The sequence below is a fragment of the Salmo salar genome, chromosome ssa11 (assembly GCF_905237065.1).
Source record: "Salmo salar chromosome ssa11, Ssal_v3.1, whole genome shotgun sequence".
Taxonomy (NCBI): domain Eukaryota; kingdom Metazoa; phylum Chordata; class Actinopteri; order Salmoniformes; family Salmonidae; genus Salmo; species Salmo salar.
In genome coordinates, this window is record NC_059452.1 from 70596212 (window position 1) to 70617725 (window position 21514).

The 21514-nt window shown below is 42.6% G+C and overlaps 1 protein-coding gene across 1 annotated transcript; it reads left to right on the forward strand.

Annotated features, from left to right (window-relative positions):
• Positions 1 to 1067: 1067 nt before the first annotated feature.
• Positions 1068 to 8735, forward strand: LOC106563080 (arrestin domain-containing protein 3). The gene is made up of 8 exons (XM_014128306.2): positions 1068 to 2076; positions 5438 to 5519; positions 5653 to 5800; positions 6314 to 6416; positions 6635 to 6891; positions 7089 to 7233; positions 7321 to 7475; positions 7581 to 8735. The coding sequence occupies exons 1-8, from the start codon at positions 1797 to 1799 to the stop codon at positions 7692 to 7694; spliced, it is 1284 nt and encodes a 427-aa protein (XP_013983781.2). The 5' UTR covers positions 1068 to 1796; the 3' UTR covers positions 7695 to 8735.
• Positions 8736 to 21514: the final 12779 nt, after the last annotated feature.

Consider the following 21514-nt stretch of genomic DNA (forward strand, 5'->3'; position numbering starts at 1 on the left):
TGCAGCATGGGAATTCCAAGTTTGCGGTCCAAACACTTAAAAGACACACCCTCATCCACTTACCCTCGCCTTATGCCCTTGGGGGAATTCTGTGGCCATCTTGGCGGGCGGTCCAAATGATTAGCCAAGCAAGGGAAGTTTGCAACGTAAGCCCCTCAGCCCTCGTTTTTAGTCGGCTCTGCAAGTGTACAATTATGTTCACTCTGGGGCCTGAAACTCCCCATAATTCAATTCGTGACGATTGTACATCCGCTAAGAAAAGTCAGTGAAAACTTAAAAACAACATCAATGGAGAAGTCAACATACAAGTGTAAGTAAAAATGAATGCAAATAAGTTAGAAATTGTACTACCAATGCACATGATTGCACAAACACGTCTCATAAAATGTAAATATGTTTTTGTTTGGTTATCTTTTGGAAATTGTAGAAATAAAACATGTTCATTCTTCAGAAGTTCCAGCTAGGCAGGCTAACGTTAGTTAGCTAATTAATTTGCTAGCGATCATACAGTAGGCGTAAATTAATAATTATATATTTAATATAAGTAGACATGCACTCATAATTGACTGTAGGGCATATAAAGCACCCACAAGTTACCAGTGGCTGAAAACACAATCAAATCAAAGTTTATTTGTCACGTGCGCTGAATACAACAGGTGTAGACCTTACAGTGAAATGCTTACTTACAGGCTCTAACCAATAGTGCAAAAAATGGTATTAGGTGAACAATGGGTAGGTAAAGAAATAAAACAACAGTAAAAAGACAGGCTATATACAGTAGTGAGGCAATAAAAGTAGCGAGGCTACATGCAGACACCGGTTAGTCAGGCTGAGTGAGGTAGTATGTAGATATGGTTAAAGTGACTATGCATATATGATGAACAGAGAGTAGCAGAAGCATAAAATGGGGGGTTTGGGGGGGCAATCATCGCGGGATGAAGGAGTGACGAATTTCCGGCGAAGGGTGGTCCATTTAAAAATCCTTCCTCCCTCGCCCCTTGCCCTGCAAGTGTATACTCGTCAGACGTCATGAAACGTCATCAGAAGTGTCCACTTAATTTGAGGGCAGAGGGGATAGGGTGTGTCTTTTAAGTGTTTGGACCGTAACCCAAATCTTTTTTCGATGAACCGGAAATGTTGGCTCCATTCACCTAAAAGAGCCGTTTAGTTGGCTCCCAAACAGCTCTTCGTTCAGTAGTGCTTAAACATGTATGAAAAACCATGAAAAATAGCAGATGTCTAAACTCTGAGTTCAAATACATTTTTAACTGACGAAATTAGCTCGCTGGTGTTGTTTTTTTACACAATGCAAAAAGAAAGTGTGGACCAATATGAAGCTCTCTCGTCACTTGGACCTTTTGTTCCTGCAATGAGGAATTACCATCTTCCGACAATGTTTTTTATAACGTATCTACAGATAATCGATCAAAAAGCAGTAGCCTCTAGCCTAGCTGTAGGCCTATGCAAACCAGGGAACCAAATGAACGGCTCTTTCACACATGCGATTTGGTTCCCGACGTTCACCAAAAAGATCCGTTGAAAACGAGTCGTTAATTCGCGAACGACCAATCACTAGCTCATACTAGAAAGCCGAGGACACATTAGAAAGGATCGCACTGGGAGGATGCGAGGAGCTACCAGCCGCTGTTACCGCTGACACACATACGAACCGCCAGCGAGAGGACCACTGACCCAGCCCGCAGGGCGCAGCCTCTATGCTGGGCAATAGAGTTGCCGTGGGTGGTGTGTGTGGGGATTTCGTCTGATTTCTTATACGCTCTTTTTCCCCTAACACCATGGTGCTGGGCAAGGTGAAGACTTTAGCCGTCTGCTTAGACTATCTCAACGACAACAATGTTCCCGTTTACTCCGGTGGTGATTCGGTATCCGGGAGGGTGGTCATCGAAGTCGCAGGCGAGGTTCGCGTCAAAACGCTGAACATAACCGCCAGAGGAGTAGCCAAGGTGCGGTGGACAGAGTCCCGCAACGCCGGGGCCAACACTGCCTACACTCAGAATTACACCGAGGAGGTGGAATACTTAAACCATAGCGACACGTTAATAGGAGAGGAGAGAGGTAAGGGACAACCACATCATAATTACCACTCATTCTCACAGAGATGTGCTGGCAACATTTTGAGAGTAGGCTATATGGGTAGTGTTGGCCTAGTTCAGGTTGTTCTGAAATAAATGGATAACCTAGAAATGGAACACGGTTATACATCATCGGAATCCTGCCATGTTAGGGAGCTCTGCAGTGCCCTTGCTGTGGTTATAGGCTACGCCATGTGTAAGTTACGAGTGATGGTGGGTTCAATTTCACATAAACTGCATAACACACACACATCGATTGGAACAAATGACATTATGTGTGCGCCGTTGATGAGTTATTTCAGTCAGGTGGGATAGTGGTCCTGATGCGACCAGATAGTCATGGTGTAATGCATAGGTTTTCCTCATCCAATTTAGGCTGTTTAATAACGCATGAAGGGACATAAATATTTGATACATTTATGTTTTATTGTGACACATTACAATTTATGTAGATTCAACAGTAGTTGTGTTTTTATTCAGATTTAACAGTCATAAGTTGTTAACGCCGTCTTTGCGTTTTATGTGGTGAGGGAAGAAACCGTAGAATTTAGTCCGAATTTGACCTGATTGGGCCAATCTAACCGAAAACGGTTGAAGTTGGAATATTTTCGACGTTTACTGTTTTAGTTGTACAATTTTTATCAGGGACATTCTTTCGCTGATAACATCCTGAAGTTTACTCCCTTTGTTAGAAGCGGTTCAAACCTGTTCACAAACTGGCTGAGGGACGCACGGGGGGAGACAGATCTCTGTCGCCTCTGATTGGTCTGAACTCCCACGTGTATATAGGATGACGTCATTCTGAGGAAATGACAATTCTAAAAGCTTGCAAATTTGTCTTCAATTTGCTGTTACATTCCATAGTGTACTGTAAAAGTAATATATATATATTATTGCCTAAAAAATACATAAAGTACTTGATATGTTACATCAACAGTTACTATATTTTAAGAAAGTTATCATTGCAATGGCCAAAGATAAAATTCAGAGTAGCACCCTACTAGGCTACTGAGGTTCAGTTTCAGTCTATAACAGTCCCAGTGATATTTGCATAATAGCTATTCTAGTGGGACATGTAAACTGATACAGCTAGGATTAATTCAGCATCTTTACAGGGCATAGCAACACCAGGAGATTTGAAAGAAAAACAATCCCATAGTTAGTATACACCCGTAATAAAAATACACTCTTGACATAAGACAGCAATACAAACATATATGGCAGAGTAAGTCCTATCTCATAATTGTGACAGTAAATGCACCTCTGTGTGGGCGAATCAGGCTGTCGTTGCCAGGGTAATGTCTGAGAGCTGAAACAGTATTTTCTCGAGAGCATTTTATCCACCACAATATGGCATCACCAAGACCTCCAGCAGAAGATTGGTTGCCTTCTCAGCGACTCACCTAACCTACCGGTACCCTAAATTCAGAATAGCCTTTATGAAAACAATGTTAATCAGTTGAGTTCATTACAGATGTAGGATCTTCATTTGATCACCGTCTTGAAGGAGGTCCTTCCTGCAATGCAGGACAGTTTTTTTTGTGTGTGTGTATTTGAGGTTTAAAAGGGCTTCTGAAGTTTGTCATTTCCATTTTGAAATTTCAAACTTGATTTTCCCTTGTGAAAAATGTATCAACCCTTACAAAAATGTCTATTAATTATAATCCACATAATTCACATTTCCTGTTGCTGCCGGATTGTTTTCAGATGTAGCAAACTGGCTCAAAATAAGATCCTAAATCTGTATGTAACTGGCTGGTAAATGATGTCATGTATGTGCTGATTACCTGTTTACCTCAGAGGTGGGCAACAGATTTGAACCTGGAAATCTACATGGTGTGCAGGCTTGTGTTCCAGGCCCACACTAACTCACCCGTTTGAGGTAAAAGTGCTTCTGAAGTTTGTAATTTCCACATTGAAATTTCAGACTTTATTTTCCCTTGTACTGATCCCGACAAAAATGTCAAATAATTATAATCCATGTAATAATTCACATTTCCTGTTGCTGCAAGATTACTTTCCTGCTGTAGCAATCTGGCTCAAATTAAGACCCTACATCTGTATACCCAGGTGTGTTAGTGCTGGGCTGTAGCTCTCCTGGACCAAACCTGCCTGCCGGCTACACTGCTTTTGTCTCACTTGGTGTCGAAGTACAGTGCATTCGGAAAGTATTCAGACCCCTTCACTTTTTCCACATTTTCCTATGTTACAGCCTTATTCAAAAAAAAATTGAAAAAATGTTTTTCCTCATCAATCTACACACAATACCCCATAATGACAAAGCTAAAACAGGTTTTTAGACATTTTTGCAAGTGTTAATTAGTTTGATGTTTTCCTAGTTTTTGTTGCACTGTAATAACCCTCATTGATGCTGTGTGTTGATTGATTGATTGCCTCTGATGAATTTGTAAAATAAAACATGCTGTTGGTTTTTAATAAAGATGTGTAAATGTACCTGCTCTCGAGTCCCTCTTTATTTATCTCAAATACTACAGTCCATCTCTGCTGGCTCTTTGTGAGAATAACATGGCTGCTTTTACTGCTGCATAGCATGAGGGTTTTTGGTGAAATCTCTCTCCCTCCCTTTCTCTTTCCCTCCCCCCTGTATGTCGCGCCCTGTCTCTGTTTCTTTTTCTTTCTGTCTCTCCATCCTCCCATATTACAGAACACATGGTCATTCATAAAGGGCCTTAGTCGAGGGGCGGGACCAGGTTAGCTTTGTTCCAATGGGAGGCTGAGTAGTAATGTTGCGTTGGAGTATCCGGCTGAAAATCCACTGCTCATTCTGGTTCATACCGGTATGTGCCTGCTCTCCTCACTCTGCCGGTGTGACTTGACAACCACACACACCAACACATTGTTCTCTACACACACACACACACAATGTTCTCTGCTGACAAGATAACATGTGGGAGTGCTGAGGTGGCAGGAAACAGATCTAAACACACATCAACATAAACAATCAATAATATGTAGATTGAGGAAGTGAAAGGGAATTCATGCTTCCTCTGCCTGGGTGTCTTCTCTGCTCTGTACTGTCTGAAGTGTTCATGGATTAAATTAAATGACATTTTGTATTTCATGCATTGACATGACAATGGGTAATATTGACATTTTAATACGACTGGGTTGTATGTGCTATAAAGTATTTTTTGTGTCAAGGTATTCTTTGTGTCGTATAACATTTATCTTGGTGTTGACTTGGACTGAGGCACATGAAAGCACTAGGCAACTTGAAATCACAACATGATACAATGAAATTAAATGGTGGGTGCGTGTCTGTGTGTGTACACTGGTGTGTGCGTCAGGTATGGTATTTGGAATCTTGTTCTCCTGTGTTTCAGATGAAGACAGTCCAGAGGAGGCCCTGACTGTTCTCAACACAGGATTACATGAGTTCGCGTTCAGCTTCCTGCTACCACAGATGTACGTAACAGATGTACACACACACACACAAACCTATAAGCCATAACATAAAATCCGAAACCCAAATATGGAATCATATCTAAAGATAGACCTGTAAAGAAGTCTAATTCTATGAACCAATTCCCTCTCTCAGGCCCCTGGCCACGTCGTTTGAAGGGAAGCATGGCAGTGTGAGGTACTGGGTGAGAGCAGAGCTCTACAGACCATGGCTGCTGCCTGTCAGAGTCAAGAAAGAGTTCACTGTCTTTGAACACATTGACATCAACACACCACTGCTACTGGTGAGGAATACACACAATTCAAATGGGGACACACAATTCAGTCCCATTCAAAGTCCTATTTTCCCTAACCCAAAAACCTAACACTAAAACTATCCCTAGCTCCTAAACCTAACCCTAAAACTAACCCTAGCTCTAGCTCCTAACCCTAAAACTAACCCTAAAACTAACCCTAGCTCTAGCTCCTAACCCTAGCTCTAGCTCCTAACCCTAGCTCCTAACCCTAAAACTAACCCTAGCTCTAGCTCCTAAACCTAACCCTAGCTCCTAACCCTAGCTCTAGCCCCTAAACCTAGCTCCTAACCCTAGCTCCTAACCCTAAAACAAACCCTAAACCTAGCTCCTAACCCTAGCTCCTAACCCTAAACCTAATTCTAACACTAATTCTAACCTTAACCTTAAACCACCTAGAAATAGCATTTGACCTTGTGGGAACAAACAAAATGTTCCCACGTGTACACACACACAAGCTGTCACACACGGCAATTTGTGACTGTGCCATTTCTGTGCGTATAGGCCCCTCAAGCTGGCACTAAGGACAAGACCCTGTGTTGCTGGTTCTGTGCCTCGGGACCCATCTCACTCAGCGCCAAGATAGAGAGGAAAGGATACACACCAGGTGAGAAACACACACACACACGTTGATTAGCTAATGATGATTTCTGCTCATTCTAACCACACACTGCTCAGAATGTTTCACAACACAACATGCTCAAACCCCAGAGGGAACTTACAGCACTGCAGATATAAATACTGCGCTGAGTGGTATTCTCAAGACACCACACACACAGTCCCATACCCCCCTCTCAGCCTTTTTCTCCTATCCTCCTCTCTTAGGTGAGTCCCTCCAGATCTTTGCGGAGGTGGAGAACTGTTCGTCCAGGGTGGTAGTGCCCAAGGCAGCGCTGTGCCAGACCCAGACCTACTTCGCTAAGGGCAAGGCTCGACAGCTCCAACAGCAGGTGGCAGCCCTGCGTGGGGACACCCTGCCCCAGGGGAAGAGCCAGAGCTGGGACGGAAAAGTGCTCCACATACCCCCGGTCTCCCCGTCCATCCTGGACTGTCCACTCATCAGAGTGGAGTACTCACTGATGGTGAGGAATGATAATAAACAGAGTATAGTTGATATGGTAATACATGTGTTAATATGGGAGAATAGGAAATAAATAAATACCTCATAAAATCTAACCGGTTTAGCAGGTACTTTCCAGTCATGTATTGTAAAAGTTAGTGTATCAAAATGTGGGCTGTAAATAAGATATATCTCTCTCGCTCTCCCCCTCTCTCTCAGGTGTATGTGGACATCCCTGGGGGGTTGAACCTGTCTCTGTCGTTGCCGTTGGTGATCGGGACCATCCCCCTCCACGCATTCACCAGTCGAACCAGCAGCATCAGCAGCTACTGTTGTACCGTCAGCTGGCCAGAGAGACCTGAGGGTACGACATACTACTGTGTGTGGAGTGTGTGTACTGTGTGTTTGTGTGTTCTCCCATGCTAATTGCATGTCGTGTGTGTATTCACAGCTCCCCCCAGCTACAGTGACCTGGCGGTGACAGAGGAGCAGAGGCGGGGCTGTCTGGAGCGTTGTGAGGGTTCAGAGGTCAACCAAGAGGGCCAGGGAACGCTGCAAGCTTACATCACAGAGTTCAGATTCCAGCCCCCACCGCTCTACTCTGAGGTACACTCACCCACACGCAGATGCACACACACACCACGCATGCACGTACATACATACACCGTATTGTAGGTCAAACTGGCCTAATCGCTCTCTTGTGTTCCTCAGGTTGACCCTAACCCAGAGCCGAGCTGTGGAGGTCAGGAGACCCGACCCCTGACCCTCTCGCTGAGGACAACACTGACCTGCTCAGAGCAAACAGGCAACTACACGTACAGATGAATCCAACATGGCCACCACTATAGCCCCCTACTGGAGCCAGTCACCTACAGATGGATCCAACATGGCCACTGCTACAGCCCCCTGAAGTGGGACCAACATGGCCGTCGCATCCTTAGTTTCCTCAGGATGGGCTCCATTGATGTTAACAGACACAGGGATGTCAGCTGCGAGAGACACTGTTTGGAGAGGCCAGGAGATGCCTCAGTCTGACCAACATGGCGGTTTTCTGCTGGTCAGGATGTACAGATAGTGCCTAGACCCAGCTTCTGATACATATGACCATTACATGGCACATCTAAGACTAGAAAGGAGAAGAGAGGAAGAAGAAAAGGGAGAGAATCCACTGTTGGAAACAGTGGTCAGGAATCTCCTCCAGCCTCAGAGTGAATTTTGCACATGCCTTTCTCGTTGTTTGTCTACTTAACTTCCACGGCTTTTCTTCCTCAACGCTCATATATGCTGCGACGTGACCGTCGTCTTCTTACCACCATTACTACGTAACCAGAAACCGAACACAGACTCGTTTAGAACAAACTAAGAAACAAATGAAAATAGTGGTTTTTAGAGTTGTGTTAATGTGTCTTGGGTTTCTTGAATGGGGAATGTCGTACATGGTGAAATGACTAGTGTGTAACAGACACAGATGAAGCACTCACTCACACTCTGTCTTTCTGGTGTCTTTCCTCACTAAACCCTCCACAGATACAGTACCCTACAAATCACTTTTTTGATTGTAGTATATGGACATATGACACAGAGAGACGCTCTGTATTACATAAGAGGGAGAGCAACAGATGTAAAAAAAATTTGACAAAAATACATTTTAAATGTTTACAGGTCAATTGTGGTTTTGAAAACAAAATCAATCCAACTGAGATTGTAATTCAAAGATTAGCTCTACTTCCAAACTGATAAAGTGCAAAATATTTTTGTATTTGTTGTTTTTCTATGTTTGTGTACGTGACACTATTATTGCCATTACTGAAATTACTGCAATCATGATCTTCCTTTGTATGAAATAAAGATGCCTTTTTGTAGAAATGTTTGAGCTGTGAATGCTTTAGTTCAGTGGAGTATTAGCAGGGTTATTGGGCCCCACTATCACTGTGTCTACACTACATTAGTGTTTGGAGAGAGCTGTCTGTTCGATCTGCCTCTCATGGGCTCTTGTCTCCCGCCCTCTCTTCCCCTCTATCCGCTCTCTTTCTCTCTTTCCATTCCAATGTCTGAGAGACAGACGGGACAAGGGAGCATTGTCTCCTCCAACACGCTCTTTCGCCCTCTTTCTCACGCACACATACATGTACACACACACACACAGCTCTACAGGCAGACAATCCGAAACAGACATGCATCACGGGTCCCAGGAATGTTCACGTTTGTAAGCACTCAAATCAGCCTAGTAGTATCTTACTGCACACACAGAGAACAGATGTTGGCTAAGGCTAATTTTAACTATTAACCTAATTCCATTCTGGGGTCTGGACAGATTCTGTAGTTTAATCTCTGACGCTACATCTAATCTGATCTCTATCTATCCATCCATGTTTGCTCTTTACCTCTCTAGCCCCATTTTCTAACATGCATCCTTTGGCTTTGTCCTGCTTTTATCCACATTCTGATTGTGCCCACATTTTCAGACAGGTGTTTAACGATTAAAAGACAGTGTCGGGAAATCTTAGTGTAGACAGATCTGGACAGTGAAACCGTTTAAATCATGATTCCACCTTCTAAAATCATTGACAAGTGGCACCATTGAGTTATGGCATCAATATGTGTCTTAAAATAAATAAATACATATTATTTTGAAAAAAATAGCTGTCAAATAGTTAGCATAAAGGGGAGGGACCAGGAAATCTGCTCACAAAATGGACACAGTGGATGGATACGAGACACATTTTATTACCATGTGTAGACATATTTTGGAAAATGTGGGCACAATCGGAATGTGGACAAGATTACAAGGTGCATATTGAAGATATTGGAAGAACTGTCCACATTTACTTTTCGTCAGCCAACAAGATGAGTAGGCCTAACGAACAGCAAAAGCACTAGCCTATGTCAATCTACTATCCCCCATAGTACAAAAGTTAACCTATTCTATTTTGTCCGATAAATAAATATTCCAAACATAGTCTTGGAAGGTTGTGGGATGCAATAGATCTCAAATTAATACAACCACTAGCATAAAAAAAATCATTTTTACGCAATGTGGCTGCCACAACAGATCAGAACATTTAGCTTAAAATGTTGATAAACTATTAGGCTATTTCTTGACATTGTAAGCACAGCAATGCGTACACGGGCAGTAGGCTATAGGGAAAACACCATTATCAAAAGTGACCGCAAATGCGATTATGCATGTAATGCTTTTATTATAAAAGTGCATTTTTATGGTGAAAATGATCTTGCCATAACTTGAAACTCACGCGCTGCTTATGTATGCGAGTCAGGCTCTACACCTCTTGTAAAGCCAATTAATGTGCTTCATTTTAAGAAGTTATTTAGCCACTTTAGTTGTGATACAAACGTTATCAAAACATATAGGCCTATGGGCTAGGCTACAGTACATGAGGTGTGCGACTATGATTTGAAAAAGCAAAAAAAAAGGCATTGTTTCTTGCCTTACATTGGGCATCATTCATAAGTCATAATATATCATTCACTTGTGATTGGCCAATATTATCACCCATCAGATGATTCTTTGCATTGATGTCAGAGGGATTAGAGGGACAATAGAGTGCTGAGTACCAGGCTACTAATGACCATCAGCAGCATCAAAGCTTGGCGAAGCCTAATTAGCGTGACTAAACAGTCGTGTGGAATTTTACTGCCTTCATGACTCGTGACCGCCGGTGTGGTGGAAATATGGTCACCGCAACAGCCCTAAACTCAACCTAACTTTTTGTAATTTTAGTGCATAATTCTTTTTCTAGCTTTGTCTGAAAGCACTGAAAACATCAAAAATACATAATCTATACAGATAAAAACAACAATGTGATGTCAAAAACTTCACTGTGAGGTTAAATAAAGTGTGTTTATAAATGTACGTTATTTTACTAACCGTTACTTTACTTTTTTAACTTTAAATTCTGCAATAAACTCCATCGTTTGACAGCCCTAGTTGAAATTAAAATGTGAAAATGCAGTTTTCTAACTCACGTGTCTGTTTTTCCCATGTTACATTTTTCAGGTGATTTGTTCACTTGTGAAAAATTCATTTGACACATCACACGTTGGAAAACCATGTGTCTGACTCGTGAACATTTCTCATGTAATTTGTTCAATTGAGAAAAATGATTTTGAAACTTCACAAGTGTCAGAATACATACACACATTTTTGCCACTTGGTCTTTTCTCATGTAATTATTTTGTGTGTTTTGTAAGAGATGTGAAGTCCTGTCCCATTCTTTGCTAGAACTTCATTATCTTAGTCACCACCCTGACCCAGATACCCAGAGAGACAGAGAGAGAGCCAGAGATTGAGAACTAGTATTTTTCCTTCTCATCAGTGTAGTAGTAGTTGTGGTCATATTGAGAAATAGTTTGTCAGGAAGTCAGATAAAGGCAGTGTTTCCCCCCTGAGGTCTGTTCTCATGTCACGCACACACCCACGCACACACACACAGTTGTGTCATCCCATCGTCAGTGGTGTAGTGAAGGGTAAACACAAGTAAACACAGTTTAATGACCAATGTTTTTGCATCACAGTTTACCCTCCTTTTGTAGAAAAATGCATTGAAAGTATAGGGAGCATAATTTTTTTCACCTTGACCGGCGAACTGAGTTTACCCACCCATTTTTTTTATCACTACATCACTGCCCATCATAGTGTAGACACTGTCATGTACATGCCCTTAGGGAGGAAACAAGGACAAGAACAGGTCCTAACCGGCACGAGGCTGTGTGTGTACCAAGGTTATTATAGTTTTGTGTTTTATATTCGTTTTTATTTCTATTCATTTTAAGATTTTTGTTTGAAATTCAGTTTAGTTTCTGTTCGTTTTTAGATCCACTTTACTAGTTTTATTGAGTTAAAGTTTCATATAAACATTTCTATTTTGTTTTTATATAATTTTGTTTCAGTTTTGGTTTTAGTGACAGAAAGTAGCTTATGTGTGGTAGCCAGACAGAGAGAGAGAGAGCACTAGTATTTTTCCTTGTCATCAGTGTAGTAATTAGCCTAGTGGTTAGAGCGTTGGCCTTGTACCGAATGGTTGCAAGATCGAATCCCAGAGCTGACGAGGTAAAAATCTGTCGTTCTGCCCCTGAAAAAGGCAGCTAACCCACTGTTGCTAGGCTGTTGTTGAAAATTAGAACTTGTTCTTAACTGACTTGTCTTGTTAAAAAAAATGTGTTGTGTGGTTGTCACTTCTTGCCACTGTGGGGCACTAATCCATAAGGTGATTGGTCAGGTCATAGGTTAGGTTTAACCTAATGTAGCAGGCGTAAAATAAACACCTGAAACTAGATCCTCTAGCCTAGATACTGGTCTTGATGAGAAGAAATAAAAACTGTCGAGGGAGGTTCTCTTCTGCACTGTTCAACCAGCCTCTCTTGAAAAAGCCAAACCTTGACCCAGAAAATATTTTTAAAAACTATATTGAATCTCCCATTCCGCTCAAAAAAATGTGAAAAAGCTGTTGCGCAGCAACTCACTGCCTTTCTGAAGACAAACAATGTATACGAAATGCTTCAGTCTGGTTTTAGACCCCATCATAGCACTGAGACTGCACTTGTGAAGGTGGTAAATTACCTTTTAATGGTGTCAGACCGAGGCTCTGCATCTGTCCTCGTGCTCCTAGACCTTAGTGCTGCTTTTGATACCATCGATCACCACATTCTTTTGGAGAGGTTGGAAACCCAAATTGGTTTACACGGACAAGTTCTGGCCTGGTTTAGATCTTATCTGTCGGAAAGATATCAGTTTGTCTATGTGGATGGTTTGTCCTCTGACAAATCAACTGTAAATGTTGGTGTTCCTCAAGGTTCCGTTTTAGGACCACTATTGTTTTCACTATATATTTTACCTCTTGGGGATGTCATTGGAAAACATAATGTTAACTTTCACTGCTATGCGGATGACACACAGCTGTACATTTCAATGAAACATGGTGAAGCCCCAAAATTGCCCTTGCTGGAAGCCTGTGTTTCAGACATAAGGAAGTACATGGTTGCAAACTTTCTACTTTTAAACTCGGCCAAAACAGAGATGCTTGTTCTAGGACCCAAGAAACAAAGAGATCTTCTGTTGAATCTGACAATTAATCTTGATGGTTGTACAGTCGTCTCAAAAAAAAACTGAAGGACCTCGGCGTTACTCTGGACCCTGATCTCTCTTTTGACGAACATATCAAGACTGTTTTAAGGGCAGATTTTTTCCATCAAAGTAACATTGCAAAAATCTGAAATTTTCTGTCCAAAAATGATGCAGAAAAATGTATCCATGCTTTTGTTACTTCTAGGTTAGACTACTGCAATGCTCTACTTTCCGGCTACCTGGATAAAGCATTAAATAAACTTCAGTTAGTGCTAAATACAGCTGCTAGAATCCTGACTAGAACCCAAAAATTTGATCATATTACTCCAGTGCTAGCCTCCCTACACTGGCTTCCTGTTAAGGCAAGGGCTGATTTCAAGGTTTTACTGTTAACCTACAAAGCATTACATGGGCTTGCTCCTACCTATCTTTCCGATTTGGTCCTGCCGTACATACCTACACGTATGCTACGGTCACAAGACGCAGGCCTCCTAATTGTTCCTAGAATTTCTAAGCAAACAGCTGGAGGCAGGGCTTTCTCCTAGAGCTCCATTTTTATGGAATGGTCTGCCTACCCATGTGAGAGACGCAGACTCGGTCTCAACCTTTAAGTCTTTACTGAAGACTCATTTCTTCAGTAGGTCCTATGATTGAGTGTAGTCTGGCCCAGGAGTGTAAAAGTGAACGGAAAGGCACTGGAGCAACGAACCGCCCTTGCTGTCTCTGCCTGGCCGGTTCCCCCCTCTCCACTGGGATTCTCTGCCTCTAACCCTATTACAGGGGCTGAGTCACTGGCATACTGGTCCTCTTCCATGCCGTCCCTAGAAGGGGTGCGTCACTTGAGTGGATTGAGTCACTGACGTGGTCTTCCTGTCTGGGTTGGCGCCCCCACTTGGGTTGTGCCGTGGCGGAGATCTTTGTGGGCTCTACTCGGCCTTGTCTCAGGATGGTAAGTTGGCGGTTGAAGGTATCCCTCTAGTGGTGTGGGGCCTGTGCTTTGGTTATATCCTGCCTGTTTGGCCCTGTCCGGGGGTATCATCGGATGGGGCCACAGTGTCTCCTGACCCCTCCTGTCTCAGCCTCCAGTATTTATGCTGCAGTAGTTTATGTGTCGGGGGGCGAGGGTCAGTCTGTTATATCTGGAGTATTTCTCCCGTCTTATCCGGTGTCCTGTGTGAATTTAAGTATGCTCTCTCTAATTCTCTCTTTCTCTCTCTCTCTCTCTCTCTCTCTCTCTCTCGGAGGACCTGAGCCCTAGGACCATGCCTCAGGACTACCTGGCATGATGACTCCTTGCTGTCCCCAGTTCACCTGGCCGTGCTGCTGCTCCAGTTTCAACTGTTCTGCCTGCGGCTATGGAACCCTGACCTGTTCACCGGACGTGCTACCTGTCCCAGACCTGCTGTTTTCAACTCTCTAGAGACAGCAGGAGCGGTAGAGATACTCTCAATGATCGGCTATGAAAAGCCAACTGACATTTACTCCTGAGGTGCTGACCTAGTGCTCCCTCGACAACTACTGTTATTATTCTTATTTGACCATTCTGGTCATTTATGAACATTTGAACATCTTGGCCATGTTCTGTTATAATCTCCACCCGGCACAGCCAGAAGAGGACTGGCCACACCTCATAGCCTGGTTCTTCTCTAGTTTTCTTCCTAGGTTATGGCCTTTCTAGGGAGTTATTCCTAGCCACCGTGCTTCTACACCTGCATTGCTTGCTGTTTGGGGTTTTAGGCTGGGTTTCTGTACAGCACTTTGAGATATCAGCTGATCTAAGAAGGGCTATATAAATACATTTGATATGGAGGAGGAGTTAAGATGGAGTGTCGGTTTGTTAACATCCAAAAGTGGAAGTTGCACCTTTCACAGGCTCTCTCTCCATTTCCCCTGAAAACTGGAACATTTGGTTCTTAGGAACTCAGCAGAATTTAAAATAGATTAAATTAATATTTATTGGTCAGTTGCCTAAACACAATACCCCATAATGTCAAAGGGGAATTATGTTTCCTGAAATGTTTACAAATTCACAAAAAATTAAAAGCTGAAATGTCTTGAATCAATAAGTATTCATACCCTTTGTTAGCTGTATTCTGTTTATTTTATTCTTTCATTTAGGTTAATATTGTGGATTAACTACAATGTTGTTGATCCATCCTCAGTTTTCTCCTATTACAGCCAATAAACTGGTGAAATCCCAGAGTGGTTTCCTTCCTCTCCAGCAACTGAGTTAGGAAGGACGCCTGTATCGTTGTAGTGACTGGGTGTATTGATACACCTTCCAAAGTGTAATTAATAACTTTTCCATGCTCAAAGGGATACTCAATGTCTGCTTTTTGTTTTACCCTTCTACCAATAGGTGCCCTTCTTTGCAAGGCATTGGAAAACCTCCCTGGTCTTTGTGGTGGAATCTGTGTTTGAAATTCACTGCTCGACTGAGGGACCTTACAGATAATTGTACGTGTGGGCTACAGAGATGAGGTAGTGATTCAAAAATCATGTTAAACACTATTATTGTCCATGCAACTTATTATCTGACTTGTTAAGCACATTTTACTCCTGAACTTATTTAGGCTTGCTATAACAAAGGGGTTGAATACTTATTGACTCAAGATATTTCAGCTTTTCATTTGTAAATCATTTGTAAACATTTCGAAAACACAATTTCACTTTGACATTATGGAGAATTGTGTGCAGGCCAGTGACAAAACATCTCAATGTAATTTATTGTATAACATGAATAATCACGCACACTTACTTCATACGTTTATGTAAGAAATACATAAATGTTGTCTTATGAAATTGAAAATACTGCTGAAGGTAAACTAAACTTAACATGAAACCTAAACCTACTGTAACCTAGTAAGATACATTTCAACAGAGTTAGTTTGTCTATAGTTTTGAGCATCTATAGACCATCAGCCAGGGGCTATAAATGGACAAAGAATTTAACATTACACAGAACCATTAATTAATCCAGTGTATAATAGGTTCGGTCTCCTGTACATGCTGAAACAATCAGAAAGATCTCCTGCCTTTGTTGTGCTTAAACTGTGGTGTGTTTACAACTGACACACCAATATCTCTCGCACATGCGCACACGCACACACACACACACACGATGAGAGGTCACACGAGTATAGTTTTGGCGGATGCTCTACAGGAGCTGCTATCGTACCAGAGATAAACACAAACCGGTTTGGACTGGCTGAAGAGACACAGCCAGAAAGGCAACCCAGTATGTGTGTGTGTGTGTGTGTGTGTGTGTGTGTGTGTGTGTGTGTGTGTGTGTGTGTGTGCATGCGTGTGTGTGAGTGAGTGTGAGAGAGAAAGAGAAAAGAATAGAGGAAAAAGTGGAAGTGTGTTTGTATGTCCTGACAGATATTTGGAAGTCCTGGAATATGTTCTCAGGGCAGATCATACTCTGGGCAATTTGCCTCTCACTGTAGCACAACTCACATATCCCCCACCTGCGCCTCATCATAACTAATGACCCAGGGTGTGTGTGCGTGTGTGTGCTTGCGTGTGTGTGTGGTTACCCCAGGCAGTGAGAAGAATACTCCGGGAACAGTGAGTACATAAGAGAAAGACATTTAATTCGACCGTTAATCGATAACAACCTCCCACATTGCACAGGAGATTACATATGTAACAATCCCACACAAGCGCACACACACCATGCAAGCGCACACACACAAACACAGATGATGACTGCCACACACCTAAATGTAATTTGGCTTTTATGTTTACCTGGTATTCCAGACATCTGGGCAGTGTGCCTGTCTGTCTGTGTCCAGGGCCAAAGTCTAGCTATCGCATGTTTCCATTGGCCAATTCGTTTCTACACCATGCAATCATACCGTGTGCTTTACTCACCTGATAACTGAATAGAAGGTCATCATGGAGATGTAGACACTGTTCTAAGTGCAGTTTTTGCACTACTCCCTAACGGCAAAGGTTAGGTTTTCATCTAGGTTAGCTGATCCTAGATCTGTGTCTTATGCCGAGTTTGAAGCTTTTGCAGATTCACAGAAAATCAACAGTTTTGTTAACGTTAGTGATAAGGTCAATGAAATAACATGGGTGAAAAATCTGCCGATGTGCCCTTGTGCAAGGCACTTAACCCTAATGCAACTGTAAGTTGCTCTGGATAAGAGCGTCTGCTAAATGACCAAACATTTTTATACACAGAACTTATCAGGGATTCAGAGAAAGAAAGTTATTGCATTCAGAGTCGTTTGAATGTAGCCAATTGCTACTCAGAGGTCATTGAGAGAATAAACACTCTGAGATAAAAGTGAAACGAAAGCTAAACATTCCTGATATGGTCTAGTAGTCTACTACGATTGTTACATAACTACTGCTACTGATCTTCTTCTGACACTACTACTACTACTACTACCACTACCACTACTACCACTACTACCGGCCATTTCCATGCAAAAGGAGCACTAACATGTGAAGTCCATAGAAGCACATCAAATTTGGTGTCAAATGAAATATAAGAGTGTAATGTTTTTGAGAAATTAAGGCATATATGCACTTTCAATCATTTCCCATCTGAAAAATTAGGCATAAGTAAAGGCTTTGATTTCTGGTCAATCAGATAGAAAAGGGGTCTTAGAAAACATCTAGCAGAACAAGTCTTAAAAGGTATTAGAAATACATTAAAACACAATAATGCTGAAGTAAAGACCCCGGCCAACTTATATCAACACTTATATTTCATTTTGATGAAAATATTTGCCTTCTGTAAGTTTAAGAAATATTGCCTAGTGTTTTTCTGTTACAAAAATCCGCACATATCTTTAAGATATTTTCTAATTTCTCTCCCTTATGAGGGAGGATAAGGAAAGTTCACCGAAGTAACAAGTAAAGTTAGACTTACCACTTCTAGTGGATAGCCTTCCCAGAAGAGTGGAGGCTGTTTTTGCAACAAAGGGGGAACCAACTCCATATTAATGCCCATGATTTTGGAAGGAGATGTTCGACGAGCAGGTGTCACATAGTGCATTCAGAAAGTATTCTGGCCCCTTCCCTTTTTCCACATTTTGTTACATTACAGCCTTATTCTAAAATGGATAACAAAATAAAAAATTCCCCTCATCAATCTACACACAATATCCCACAATGACAAAGAGAAAACAGGTTTTTAGAATAAAAACCGGAAATACCTTATTTACATAGGAATTCAGACCCTTTACTATGAGACTCGAAATTGAGCTCAGGTGCATCGTCTTTCCATTGATCATCCGTGAGATGTTTCTACAACCTGATTGGGGTCCACCTGAGATAAATTCAATTGATTGGACATGATTTGGAAAGGCACACACCTGTCTATATAAGTTGACAGTGTATGTCAGAGCAAAAACCAAGCCATGAGGTAAAAGGAATTTTCTGTAGAGCTCCGAGACAGGACAGTAGCCCCCATCATGCTTAAATGGAAAAGAATAGATCCACCAAGACTCTTCCTTGAGCTGGCCATCCGGCCAAACTGAGCAATCGGAGGAGAAGGGCCTTGGTCAGGGAGGTGACCAAGAACCCAATGATCACTCTGACAGAGCTCCAGAGTTTCTCTGTGGAGATGGGAGAACCTTCCAGAAGGACCTTCCATCCAACCTGACAGAGCTTGAGAGGATCTGCAGAGAAGAATGGGAGAAAAATCCCCAAATACAGGTGTGCCAATCTGGTAGCTTCATTCCTAAGAAGACTAAAGGCTGTAATTGCTGCCAAAGGTGGTTCAACAAAAATGTATAGAAACCTGTTTTTTCTTTGGCATTATGGGGTATTGTGTGTAGATTGAGGGAAAAACTATTTAATCCATTTTAGAATAAGGCATAACAAAATGTGGAAAAAGTCAAGGGGTCTGAGTACTTTCCAAATGCATTGACCTTTTGGTCATGTAGTATATATATATATGATGCGATGTATAGGCATTATGGGCAGTATGTGGATAGAATACGTAGCATATCTGAAGAATACGTAGGATAGAATAGTATATGTACAGCAATAGTTTAATAGGATGGCCCTGACTAGAATACAGTATATACAGTTGAAGTCAGAAGTTTACATACACTTAGGTTGGAGTCATTAAAACTTGTTTTTCAACCACTCCACAAATGTCTTGTTAACAAACTATAGTTTTGGCAAGTCGGTTAGGACATCTACTTTGTGCATGACACAAGTCATTTTTCCAACAATTGTTTACAGACAGAGTGTTTCACTTATCATACACTGTGTCACAATTCCAGTGGGTCAGAAACTTACATACACTAAGTTGACTGTGCCTTTAAACAGCTTGGAAAATTCCAGAAAATTATGTCATGACTTTAGAAGCTTCTGATAAGCTAATTGACATCATTTGAGTCAATTGGAGGTGTACCTGTGGATGTATTTCATGGCCTACCTTCAAACTCAGTGCCTCTTTGCTTGACATCACGGGAAAATCCAAAGAAATCAGCCAAGACCTCAGAAAAATAATTGTAGACCTCCCCAGTTTCCAAATGCCTGAAGGTACCACGTTCATCTGTACAAACAATAGTAAGTATAAACACCATGGGACCACGCAGCCGTCATACCGCTCAGGAAGGAGACACGTTCTTTTTCCTAGAGATGAACGTACTTTGGTGCAAAAAGTGCAAATCTATCCCAGCACAACAGTGAAGGACCTTGTGAAGATGCTGGAGGAAACCGGTGCATAAGTATCTATATCCACAGTAAAATGAATCCTATATCGACATAACCTGAAGGCTGCTCAGCAAGGAAGAAGCCATTACTCCAAAACCGCCATAAAAAAGCCAGACTGCGGTTTGCAACTGCACATGGGGACAAAGATCGTACTTTTTGGAGAAATGTCCTCTGGTCTGAGGAAAAAAATATAGAACTGTTTGGCCATAATGACCATGGTTATGTTTGGAGGAAAAAGAGGGAAGCTTGCAAGCTGAAGAACACCATCCCAACCGTGAAACACAGGGGGTGGCAGCATCATGTTGTGGGGGTGCTTTGCTGCAGGAGGGACTGGTGCACTTCACAAAATAGTTGGCATCGTGAGGGAGACAGGGAATTTTTACTAGTATTAAATGTCAAGAATTGTGAAAAACTGAGTTTAAATGTATTTGGCTAAGGTGTATGTAAATTTCAGACTTCAACTGCACATATGAAGTGGGTAAAACAGTATGTAAACATTATTAAAGTGACTAGTGACTCCATGTCTATGTACATAGGGCAGCAGCCTCTAAGGTGCAGGCTTGAGTAAATGGGTGGTAGCTGGCTAGTGATGGTAACTAAGTTCAGGGCAGGGTACTGGGTGGAGGCCGGCTAGTGATGGCTATTTAACAGTCTGATAGCCTTGAGATAGAAGCTGTTTTTCAGTCTCTCGGTCCCAGCATTGATGCACCTGTACTGACCTCGCCTTCTGGATGATTGCAGGGTAAACAGGCTGTGGCTCGGGTGGCTAAGGTCCTTGATGAACTTCTTGGCCTTATTGTGACACCGGGTGCTGTAGATATCCTCAAGGGCAAGGCTGTGTGCCCCCGTGGATGCAATGGGCAGACCGCACCACCCTCTGGAGAGCTCTGCGTTTGCGGACTGTGCAGTTGCCGTACCAGGCGATGATACAGTCCGACAGGATGCGCTCAAAGGTGCATCTGTAAAAGTTTGTGAGGGTCTTAGGGGCCATGCCGAGTTTATTCAGCCTCCAGAGGTGGAAGAGGCGCTGTTGCGCCTTCTTCCTTACACTGCTTGTGTGGGTGGACCATTTCAGATTGTCAGTGATGTGTACACCGAGGAACTTGAAGCTTTTCAACTTCTCCACTGTGTGCCATCGATGTGGATGGGGGCTTGCTCCCTTTGCTGTCTCCTGAAGTCCACAATCAGCTCCTTTTTTTTTGACATTTAGGAACAGGTTATTTTCCTGGCACCTTTCCGCTGGGGCCCTCACCTCCTCCCTGTACGCTGTGTCGTCTGCAAACTTGATGATTGAGTTGGAGGCGTGCGTGGCCACGCAGTCATGGGTGAAAAGGGAGTACAGGAGGGGCTGAGCATGCACCCTTTGTGGGGCCCCAGTGTTGAGGATCAGTGTAGCAGAGGGGTTGTTGCCTACCTTTACCACCTTGGGGTGGCTCGTCAGGAAGTCCAGCACCCAGTTGCACAGGGCGGGGTTCAGACCCAGGGCCCCAAGCTTAATGATGAGCTTGGAGGGTACTATGGTGTTGAAGGCTGTGCTGTAGTTAGAACAGCATTCTTACATAGGTATTCTTCTTGTCCAGATGGGATAGGGCAGTGTGCAGTGCGACGGCGATTGCATCATCCGTGGATCTATTGGGGCGGTATACAAATTGCAGTGGGTCTAGGGTGTCGGGTAAGGTAGAAGTGATATGATCCTTAACTACCCTCACAAAGCACTTCATGATGCCAGAAGTGATTGCTTCGGGGCGATAGTCATTTAGTTCAGTTACCTTAGCTTTCTTGGGTACAGGAACAATGGTGGAGATCTTGAAGCAAGTGGGGACAGAAGACTGGGAGAACCTTCCCATGCTCTGAGGACGTGGCTAGGGAATTG

What these genes read in the sequence shown, in the direction of transcription:
- LOC106563080 (XM_014128306.2), top strand. Translation starts at nt 1,797, where the DNA reads ATGGTGCTGGGCAAGGTGAAGACTTTAGCCGTCTGCTTAGACTATCTC. An exon ending in GAGGAAAGGATACACACCAG is followed by an intron (nt 6,417 to 6,634) that starts GTGAGAAACACA and finishes CTCCTCTCTTAG; the next exon opens with GTGAGTCCCTCCAGATCTTT. An exon ending in CCCCACCGCTCTACTCTGAG is followed by an intron (nt 7,476 to 7,580) that starts GTACACTCACCC and finishes TGTGTTCCTCAG; the next exon opens with GTTGACCCTAACCCAGAGCC.